This window comes from Rhinoraja longicauda, chromosome 27, assembly GCF_053455715.1.
Source record: "Rhinoraja longicauda isolate Sanriku21f chromosome 27, sRhiLon1.1, whole genome shotgun sequence".
In the NCBI taxonomy this organism is placed as follows: Eukaryota; Metazoa; Chordata; class Chondrichthyes; order Rajiformes; family Arhynchobatidae; genus Rhinoraja; species Rhinoraja longicauda.
The window spans coordinates 20,089,786-20,101,055 of record NC_135979.1 but is presented as its reverse complement, the minus strand read 5'-3'; the positions used below and the strand labels follow the sequence as shown (position 1 = coordinate 20,101,055).

Here is an 11,270-nt window from a genome sequence, read left to right as displayed (position 1 = left end):
TCCCTCCCCCACCCAAATCGCACTAGCTTCTCGTTTTCACCCAACAAACAGCTAATAGCCTGTTTCCTTTATCATCGTTACTTTTTTGCATATCTTTTATTAATTGTTCTTTATCTCTCTACATCATCGTCTATATCTCTCATTTCCCTTATCCCCAACCAGTCTGAAGAAGGGTCTCGACCCCAAGTGTCACCCATACCTTCTCTCCAGAGATGCTGCCTGTCCCGCTGAGTTACTCCAGCATTTTGGGTCTAATATCCATGAGGGTTTCAGACTGCATTATTCTTCAGAATTTGCCTCCTTCTTGAAACCAATAATGAATAAATTGACATTTTAATTGACAATAATGAATAAATTGACTCCTTCATGAATAAATTGACATTTTACCTGTTTAGATAAATGAGGAATGCCAAGGGAGGGAAAGAAGTATTTGGTCCATTCTCCAGATGCTCCAGCGTGTAAACCTTTTCATACACCTGCTGCTGAATCCATATCACCCTCTCATCTGGAATTTCTCTGGTGCACATGGTAAACAAACACTTTTTTTAAAACTTCTTCAATCTTGGAAGGTGTCTTTCAATGTCCCTGGTTAAACTGAGCATTCAGAAGGCTGCCCTGTGATTGGAACGGCCTTCCCTGTTCCCAACACCCTCGCCTGCACCATCCTAAGGGGAGGGCAGTTGTCAGCTGAGAAAGAAGTCCTTCACCAACAAAGAATGCTGGACTTGAGATGGAAGGATTACCAAACCCATGCTGATCAAAAATCAGCAGATGCTGAAAATCTAAAATAAGAGAACAAAATAGTGGGAAAACCCAGGTAGATAGTTGGAATGAGAAACTGAGATAGTGCTTCAGCAGAAAGACAATTCCAATAAAGGGTTCTTAAAGACAATGGACAATAGACAATAGGTGCAGGAGTAGGCCATTCGGCCCTTCGAGCCAGCACCACCATTCAATGTGATCATGGCTGATCATTCTCAATCAGTACCCCGTTCCTGCCTTCTCCCCATACCCCCTGACTCCACTATCCTTAAGAGCTCTATCTAGCTCTCTCTTGAATGCATTCAGAGAATTGGCCTCCACTGCCCTCTGAGGCAGAGAATTCCACAGATTCACAACCCTCTGACCTGAAGTGTTAACTCACTTTCTCTTTCCACAGATGCAGCCTGAACTGTTAATTATGAGACGCACTCTGGCAAATTCCTTTTTCTTTGCAGTTGTATTATGGGACTGGAAAGCTATCGTGAGAGAAATAGACAGCAATGTTTTTAATGGTGGTCATTTCCTTCCTGTCGATGGGAGCAGTCAGCCTTGCCAGACTATACGTCCCGACTGGACTGCATCTCCCATTTATAACAATATATTACAGAGGCACAAGAGGTTGCAGTATTTCTTTCGCTGCAGCAGTGCACATCAGCCATGACGACGAGGGGGGTTTCCCTTTAAATACTTCAACTCTGAGGAACTTTGTTAGTGGAACATTGCATCTCAGCGGGACGGGTGTCAGGTTACGGAGTTTCGTCTCCGTCTCCCTCTCAAACGTTTACCGTTGGTAAGTGACTGAACTCTCCTGCCTGCTAAATTAACGAAAGGTGGATGACATTTTCAACAAAAGAAAACCACTTGGAGTTCAATCTGGGGGAGACCCCTCGAGAAGGGGGACGGGATCTAGTGGAACTTCACAGAGTTTAACATTTCAAATACTTTTTCTTTTTTCTTTAAAAAGCTGATTTTCCACTGCACAGAAAATATTTAAGGGCGAATACAATGACAGTCATTTATATCTAAATAACAGGAAGAGATAAAGTAGAAACTCCAAAGCTGTACTTTGTCAATTGTTTTGCATGCAGGGGTATTTTATAAATTGTTTTAGGAACATTTGTTATCACTGTGAGTGGCTGAAATTGTTAGTTAGGATTTTCTTCCTTTTTCTTTTACTTTTTGGGACTTAATACTGTAAGCGACACATGCAATTAGATTGTCAGACCCCCCAAGGACAGTGTGTGGGTCTCAGAGTGTCTCTGATGTATTTGTTAATTGTTCCAAGTGTAGGTTCTCTGGAAGATATCAGCCCTTGCTGGAGGTCACTGGAAATGGTTTATCACGGGAGGGCGGTGAAGGCCGGACTCCTTGGGAGATGATGGTTTCTGTCAGAAAGAGCCCCTCTCTGCCTAGATCTCGCCCGTGTCTCGCAATACATATTGCCGACAACTGACACAGCAACAAGTAGATTATAAATCACAGATATTTACAACAGTCTCATGTTGTCAGATATGATCAGGTATTAATTATCTTAGCAATTACTCCAGCAAAGACATTTTTCAACCAATGTCATGAGTATTCGTGAATAAGGAATAATTTATGCTGGTAGTGGGGGAAAAGAGCAGTCGTAGATTTTATGTAAACATAAAAAGTATCAAAAGTAAATGAGAAAAATTGAAAAGAACAAGTTCACAAGTTGCTATGACCTGCTATCAACTGCCTGGAATAAGATTCAATTATATCTTCCTGATGAGAATTGTGAGGATACTTGAGTTGGAACGAACAGTAAGGCTATGGAGAAGGAGTAGATATCTGGATTCATTTAATATCCCTTTGCAAGAACTGACAGGCTATCACAAGCAGACTAGCCTTCTTCTATTTGTAACATTTTGTAATTCTACAATGGCAACCTAATTGCGTTGCAGTGCTGGCAGGTTCATCTGCTTATCAATCACGCAGTTACACCATTTACATTCAAAATCATTTGAAACGTCCGAGCTCCGTCTCCCTTGTCTCGTAAGAGAAACAAGTGCTTCGTAAAACCTTAGAAACAGCAACCAGTCGAATTAAAGGAACGCAAGGAGATGGGAATAAATCCCAGGTGAAAGGGGGTCCCTGGCAGTGAAATATTACTGCAGTGCCCGGCCGTGGGAAATACCACTCCATAGCAAGGGAAGGCAACAGAGACCCAAGGCTGATCCAAGAGCAGGGGTTCCGCATCCCATTCTCCAACTCATGATCATATTCTCTTTTTTAAGTTGCAGCTGTACCTGTTTTATGATGAATTCAAAGGTAGGTCACAGCACTGTTTGATTTAAATGTAATCGCTCGAAGCAGATGATCAATTCTCACAGACTAACATATTGTTTTTCAGGTGATACAAATATGTTTTACCTTGAAGGATCCTCATGCCAAATGCCGTTTATCTGTTTTAACTATCTTTCCATTAAAAAGCTTGCAAGTGAGGTGTAGTATTGGAGTCACTGGCCATAGGTATTCGCAAAGTGTATCCTGCTTCATATTTTGAACCTGTTCTGAATGTATCCGATTTAAAGATGTAGTTAAATGTGCTGGAAGTTCCGCTGTAACACATGTTTCCATAATTAAATTGGATATAATGGGAGTGACGAATTAATGAACACTATCTGGATTACAGGGGCGGTTTCGATCTAGAACGAGAAAACCACTTTAAAAAGAAGGTATTTATTCACAGAATGCTGGAGTAACTCAGCAGGTCAGGCAGCATCTCAGGAGAGAAGGAATGGGTGACGTTTCAGGTTGAGACCCTTCTTCAAACCAATATCAGACTGAAGAAGGGTCTCGACCCGAAACGTCACCCATTCCTTCCCTCCTGAGATGCTGCCTGACCTGCTGAGTTACTCCAGCATTTTGTGAATAAATACCTTCGATTTGTACCAGCATCTGCAGTTATTGTCTTAAACCACTTTAAAAAAAAGCCACTTTAGAAATTGACAACCAGATAAAAAGCGGTCTTGGGAAAATACAGTTCAGGGGAAAAGAATGTTTCCATGTAAGCTTCCCACAGTAACTAGACAACATTGTCTCTTAAGAACGCAGCTGCTACCTTAGCCACGGGTGGGCATTGAAATTGGTAAGCTAAGATTTCATAGACACTTGTGCAATGGTACTCTGTTAAACAATATCATTTGCAACCGTTAGTATTTTTAGTTTGCAGTTCAGGGCGGCATAGTGTCGCAGCGGTAGAGTTAGTTGCTGCTTTACAGTGCCGGAGACCCGGGTTCGATCCTGACTACGGGTGCTGTCTGCACGGAGTTTGTATGTTCTCCCTGTCACTGCGTGGGTTCTCTCTGGGTGCTCCAGTTTCATCCCACATTCCACAGACGTGCAGGTTTGTAGGTTAATTGGATTCGGTAAGTTGTAAAATTGTCCCCAGTGTGTAGGATAATGATAGTGTGATGGGATAGTATATGGACCAAACGCAGGCGAGTGGGACTAGTGTAGTTGGATATGTTGGCCGGTGTGGGCAAGTTGGGCATCTTTCCACTCTATATCACTCTATGACTCTACCCAGCACTGGCAGCCTTATCAACTTCGTCCTCCCCTCCCCTCACTTAGCTTCTTTAGCCTTTTTTTCCTTTAGTCTGCCCTCATCTATCACCCACTCCGTCCAATCCCATCCCATCTCTCCTCTCCCTTAACTGGCTCCATCTACCCATCACCCCTCCTCAGTCCACCAATCACCCACTGGTCAGTCTCACCCCTCCCCCCCACCTCTTGCTATTAGCCAACTTCCCTCTCCAATCGTGATCTTGATGCAAGGTTACGACCTGAAACATCAGCGATTATTTTCCCCCCACAGACGCTGCTCGACCCCGCTTAGCTCCTCCAGCAAGTTCTTTATTAATAATTATAGATTGAAGAATTTCGAACTCTCTCCCAGTTGTTCAAACCAATATTAATAAGTAGTGACAAGAGTGCTCGAAATCCAAACAAAACTGCAGGTTTAACCTGAAATATCTTTACACCAACAAAGATTGACTGTTTTCTGATTGACAGGAAAAAGACCCAAGAAAATGGGAGACTGGAGTTTTTTGGAAAAACTCCTGGATGAAGTGCAGGAACATTCGACTGTGATTGGCAAAATCTGGCTCACCGTCCTCTTCATCTTTCGGATCCTCATCCTGGGCACGGCCGCAGAGTACGTGTGGGGTGATGAGCAGTCGGATTTTAACTGCAACACGGGGCAGCCAGGTTGCGAGAATGTCTGTTACGACAAGGCCTTCCCCATCTCACACGTCCGCTACTGGGTGCTGCAGATCCTCTTCGTGTCCACGCCCACGCTGATCTACCTGGGCCACGTCCTGCACATATCAAGGAAAGATGAGAAATTCAAGCTGACAGAAGAGGCGTTGAGGTCCCAGCCGAGCAAGGACAGCCAAGCTGAACTCCTTGTCAAAGAGATTGCAAGAAAGAAGCACAAGTATGGCATCGAAGACTCGGGAAAAATCAAAATTAAGGGAGCACTAATGTTCACCTACACTTTAAGTATTATCTCCAAAATGATATTTGAACTGAGCTTTTCCTTTGGCCAGTGGTACTTATATGGCTTTGCAATGCCAGCAATTTATGTCTGCCAAAGAATACCCTGCCCACACAAAGTGGATTGTTTTATATCTCGTCCGACGGAAAAGACTATTTTCATTTTATTTATGTTTGCAGTATCTCTGATATCACTCCTGCTAAACCTTCTAGAAATATTTCAGCTCGTCGGCAGGTGTATTATCAAAAACATTCAGGCCAACCCCCACAAGCGGCTCTATCTAAAACCCTCTGACTTTCCAGGGACTCCCTATCTGGAAAAGGAATCGTTGCCAATGGAGTACATGTACACAACTGTGGAAGGGGCCCACGGACATTACCAAAGCTGCAACAAGTCCTCTTCTGAGCAGAACTGGACGAACTACACTACAGAAAAGAGACTGGCAGACCACACGGTCAACCCCATTCCTTATAACCTCTTGAGGGATGTCCCTGAAAAGGTAGAACAAGCCTCAATTCAAGGGCCTTCAAGACCTGTGAGTCCAGCCAGCAGTCAAAGCAGTAGAAGACGGCAAGATGACGTTGCAGTCTGATTTGGGTGAACATTACTTTTTGAATGACTGATATTTAAGAATGGTTATGTTGTACAAGTCTTTTTGAAGACTGTTGGTTATAATCGATGGGCAAAATTGAACAAGAAGGTCTACATCTAATGTGAACTTTAACGCATGGATCGTTTAGGTACAGTGCTGCGATGAATGCAACTGTGCTAAGTTGAAGATAAAGCGCATGTTTCATATTAAATCAATGAATGGAGCTATTATTACACATAATTTATTTCCAACACTGTGTCTCGCAGATGATCTGGGGAGGAAATGTGTTCTTGGACTAAGTGCGGCAAAAAAGAATTTTGGTCGGTCAGAGCTATTCACACGATAATCTGGGTTTTATTTAAATTTATATCTAACCAATAAGCATTCCTATATAGCATGCCAGCAATCTTTAAGGAAAGTTTTGTCAAGGAATGTTGATGTCTTATTTATTTGTTTTACACCCATCCTTAACACCCATTTTGAAAATATTTTTCTCAACCTTCTGCTTGGATACCTCTCTTGTGACACTTCCTAATTGAGATGCTGGGGTGTGTGAGAGACAACTGCTAACAAGCCTTTGTCAATGCTGGAAGGCATACAGGAATGCATTTGTGTGATTTGGGCTTCAAACTCCATTTGGTATCATTTTCACCTTCCCTTGCCACTACATTTCGACACTCACCAAGTATTGACAGCTAAGTGCCCTTCACTCAGTTCGAGGGACAATCTTGCATTCACCATGAATCAATAAACAACAAGAGAAAGTTAATGACATAAATACAGCACGCTTGGTACGAATAGATTTATTTATTAGCGCTGGTGGAATTAAAAAAGTTCTGGTGTTCGCGACAGTATTACATGTCATCTGTCAAGCCACAAGTGAGATTCCATCCATTGACAATGAGAAAATTTTGTAGTATAACTAAAATCTGAGAGGAATCAGCAATAAATATTGCAGCCTAAACACTGTAGTTACAATTCTTGATGTGTGTGAATCAGATTTTGAGGAATTTTGCCAGCTTGTCGAACACATACTGGTGACATTTTTTTAGTGCCTATGCTAGATCCATGTACCTGCAGGCTCCAAACTTGTGCAGGATTGTGAGGACTATTGATCATGAAGAACCCATTCTTTTGAAAGCTTTTTGATTACTGAATGGGTTCATTGTACAGTATCGTAATCGAATATTTTTTAGCAAGGCGTGACACATTAAAGTAGTGTACATAGAATTCATGGGCTATGAATTTTTTACACTCTCCAGTAATAAATGAGATATATTGAAGAAATCAAAGAGGCAGACTTTTCATTTAAGAGAACATGGGAATATCATGGAAAATAAATGGATTTTTTTGTGAAGTAATTTCAAAATGCAACAAGAAACTGCCTCTTGCCTCAAATCTCCAAACCCTCTGCCCCAACCTTATGTATTATTTACCAATTTATGAATATGATTATTGTTCCTAATCCCTCAATGCTTGTGTTTCCCTCAATTCAAAATAGGTGCCTTTCCTCCTTTATGTATTGTGCCACTGAAAGCAAAATGTTTCATTTGATCTTCCACCTTCTCGTATTTTACATCAAAACTTTACATTTCTCCCTTTCTCGTGTCCTCACTTCCTCCTTCTACTTGCAGAATTTGTACCTTAAAGTGTGGGGTATCTTTCACCAATTTACTTCAACTATGCTCAGTGCAGTGGTGTACTGCACAGTGGTCTTTCATACGAGTTTCTCAATTTTTATAAAGGCTGATCTGAGATGAAATATTATATCCTTTCTTTGTACTTTCTTTGTACTAGTGGCACAATTGCAGACATTTTGCTAAATTTTGAATGGAGGAAACCCTTGACTATCAATTCTGTAATTAATATTTTGATTAAATACCATATTAGTTGAAATATTGCGTAGAATTTCATTGTGTTTTAATTCTTGATGTCCTTTGAAATGCTGACCAAAAATAAAAAATTAAGAACCATAAGCAATGATGTTATTTTGTGGAATTTGCTTTGTTAATTCATTCAACCAATGCTTTAAGCACCTACTTTCCCCAGTTGTCTAGCTCAGAGTAGAATAGCTGGCCTTCAGTTTCCCAGAAGAGTGTAGGAAGGAATTGCAGATGCTGGTTTACACCGAAGATAGACACAAAATGCTGAAGTAACTCAGCGGGACAGGCAGCATCTCTGGAGAGAAGGAATGGGTGACGTTTCGGGTCGAGACCCTTCTTCAGACCCGACCCGAAACATCACCAATTCCTTCTCTCCAGAGATGCTGCTTGTCCCACTGAATTACTCCAGCATTTTGTATCTACCCCCCAGAAGTGTTTGAGATTGGTGGTGTGATGTGATCTCAGTTGTACTCTGAGCTGTTACTGTAGTAATCACCTGACACAGAGGCCTTCATTTTGAGACCAGCAGAACAAAATCACTCAGTTTAGTTTAGTTTAGAAATACAGCACGGAAACAGGACCTTCGGCCCACCAAATCCACGCTGACTAATGTTCGATCCCCACATATTAACACTGTCCTGCACACTGGGAACAATTTACAATTTTGCCAAGCCAATTAACCTACAAACCTGTACGCCTTTCTTTCTGCTGACTGCAAAATCAAGCATGAAACGAGTTTGTGCCAATCTCAAATCAACTTAGGTCATAAGGTCATAAAGAATAAGAGTAGAATTAGGCCATTCGGCCCATCAAGTCTACTCCGCCATTCAATCATGGCTGATCTATCTCTCCCTCCTAACCCCATTCTCCTGCCTTCTCCCCATAACCCCTGACCCCCTTACTAATCATCCGTACCCAAACTTCTGTAAGATGTGACTCCTCAAGATAACATTTGCAGCTATTTGGCAGTATTTAGCTGGCTCACTTAGATAATGTTCTTGCATAGTTAGGATGATGGGATATTTTTGGATCGTGTTATCCTATTTCTAATTGTATAGGATTTAGCCATGTCAGCGAGATGGATATCGGTTATAGAACTTCCACACTCCTTTGCTGGAATATAGCTCATTAATTAATTAACTAGATTATCATCAATGGTTAAATCAATATTTTTCCACTTTATGGCAGACCTGTTCATAAAATGAGTTTAGAAGGATGAGAGGGGATCTTATAGAAACATATAAATTATAAAATGACTGGACAAGCTAGATGCAGGAAAAATGTTCCCAATGTTGGGCGAGTCCAGAACCAGGGGCCACAGTCTTAGAATAAAGGGGAGGCCATTTAAAACTGAGGTGAGAAGGAACTTTTTCATCCAGAGAGTTGTGAATTTGTGGAATTTGCTGCCACAGAGGGCAGTGGAAGCCATATCACTGGATGGGTTTAAGAGAGAGTTAGATAGAGCTCTGGGGGCTAGTGGAATCAAGGGATATGGGGAGAAGGCAGGCACGGGTTATTGATTGTGGACGATCAGCCATGATCACAATGAATGACGGTGCTGGCTCGAAGGGCTGAATGGCCTCCTCCTGCACCTATTTTCTATGTTTCTATTACATTTAAATTAATTTTGATTCAGTCTATTTGAATCTATTTTGGCATCATCAAGCAACTTAACAATACCAAAATAAATAAACTTGCCATTGTGACTTTACTATTTTTGAGATCTTCATGTGCATAAATCAGCAACCATATTTCCGTCATTGGAAAATCACTTTCCACAAAAATTCAACCAGCATTTCCGGACATCCTGGGATTGTGAAATACATTATATACATGGAAGTTCATTTTCTTTCATTCATTGTTCGCAGAACAATTACATTTTTATATTAAGAAAAAGTTCCAAGTATTTGTCTTGAATTAATCTTCTATGAGTACTGTATTAAGTAACTCTACTTTCAGTGTAGTTGGAGGTCATTTTCTAAATCATCTTTATCAGGGCTAATCACAGGTTCGACCCACTGTTAAATCTTGAATGGTCATAGAGTTTGGAACCAATCCATTCTCCCCACCATGTCTGCACCTACCAGTGTGCACTGAGTTAATCCTTTAAAAACAAATTACTTCTTTTTTTTTTCATTGTGATACAGCTTGCACACATCAGCATAATGTTTATTCTGTCCCCGTCACCTGTTCAGTTGATGTCAAGCAAGAACTATTCCCCTGTGCTCTGCTGCTAAAACTAAGGAAGTTTTGCAAGCAATATTTAAACTCTACTGTGTAGGAAGGAACTGCAGATGCCAGTTTAAACCGAAGATAGACATAAGAAGCTGGAGTAACTCAGCGGGACAGGCAGCATCTCTGGAGAGAAGGAATGGGTGACGTTTCAGGTCGAGACCCTTCTTCAGACTCGACCCAAAACATTCCTTCTCTCCAGAGATGCTGCCTGCCCCTTTAAAACTTACACCAATTTTTCAGTGCTGCCTTTTCCAAACTAGTTGCATCCCCCAGTTTTCTTTCCAAGGCAACTTTAATCAATTTACTTTGAGTTTCAAAATTCAAATACTGCCATCCAATGATAGCTTTCCCACTCCTGCATCGCACCCCTAACAAATATAATGCTGTGTTCTACCTCCAAAACAACATTCTGTTCACTCCAAAATCTTAACCTGAAATATACATAATATACATACTTTGAGTTAAGCAAATTCTTTCTGAAGGTTAAAAAACACAGTCATATCATCATATCATATCATATATATACAGCCGGATACAGGCCTTTTCGGCCCTCCAAGTCCGTGCCGCCCAGCGATCCCCGTACATTAACACTATCCTACACCCACTAGGGACAATGTTTACATTTACCCAGCCAATTAACCTACATACCTGTACGTCTTTGGAGTGTGGGAGGAAACCGAAGATCTCGGAGAAAACCCACGCAGGTCACGGGGAGAACGTACAAACTCCTTACATCTACAGTCATATTTCCTCAGAAGGCTGTCAGATGTTTGGTCATTCTGGAATCATAATCATACAGCATGGAAACAGGCCCTTCGGCCCAACTAGCGCACACCGACCAACATGTCCCATCTATACTAGATCCACCTGCCTGTGTTTGGTCTATAATCCCTCTAAACCTGTCCTATCCATGTACCTGTCTAAATGTTTCTTAAACGTTGTAACAGTACCTGCCCCAACTACCTCCTCCAGCAGCTCGTTCCATACACGCACCACCCTTTGTGTAAAGAAGTTAGCCCTCAGGTTTCTATTAAATCTTTTCTCCCTCACCTTAAACCTATGTCCCTTGGTTCTCGATTCCCCTACACTGGCAAGACACTCTGTGTGTTTAACAAAATCTATTCTTCTCATGATTTTGTACACCTCTGTAAGATCACTCCTCATCCTTCTGCACTCCAAGGATTAAAGTCATCTCCTGCTCAATCTCTCCCTATAGCTCAAGCCCACGGGTCCTCGAAACATCCTCGTAAACTAAACACAATACTCTAAATGCGCC

The 11,270-nt window shown here is 41.6% G+C and overlaps 1 protein-coding gene across 2 annotated transcripts; it reads left to right on the top strand.

Moving 5' to 3' along the window:
• Window positions 1-1,487: 1,487 nt before the first annotated feature.
• gja4 (gap junction protein alpha 4) lies at window positions 1,488-7,840 on the top strand. Of its 2 annotated transcripts, none has more exons than XM_078423471.1 (2): window positions 1,488-1,552; window positions 4,801-7,840. In XM_078423471.1, exon 2 carries the CDS (start codon window positions 4,818-4,820, stop codon window positions 5,874-5,876), a length of 1,059 nt encoding a protein of 352 aa, XP_078279597.1. In that variant the 5' UTR covers window positions 1,488-1,552; window positions 4,801-4,817; the 3' UTR covers window positions 5,877-7,840. The 2 variants fall into 2 exon arrangements, with proteins under 2 accessions (XP_078279597.1, XP_078279598.1); XM_078423472.1 differs by lacking the exon at window positions 1,488-1,552 and adding an exon at window positions 2,378-3,054.
• Window positions 7,841-11,270: the final 3,430 nt, after the last annotated feature.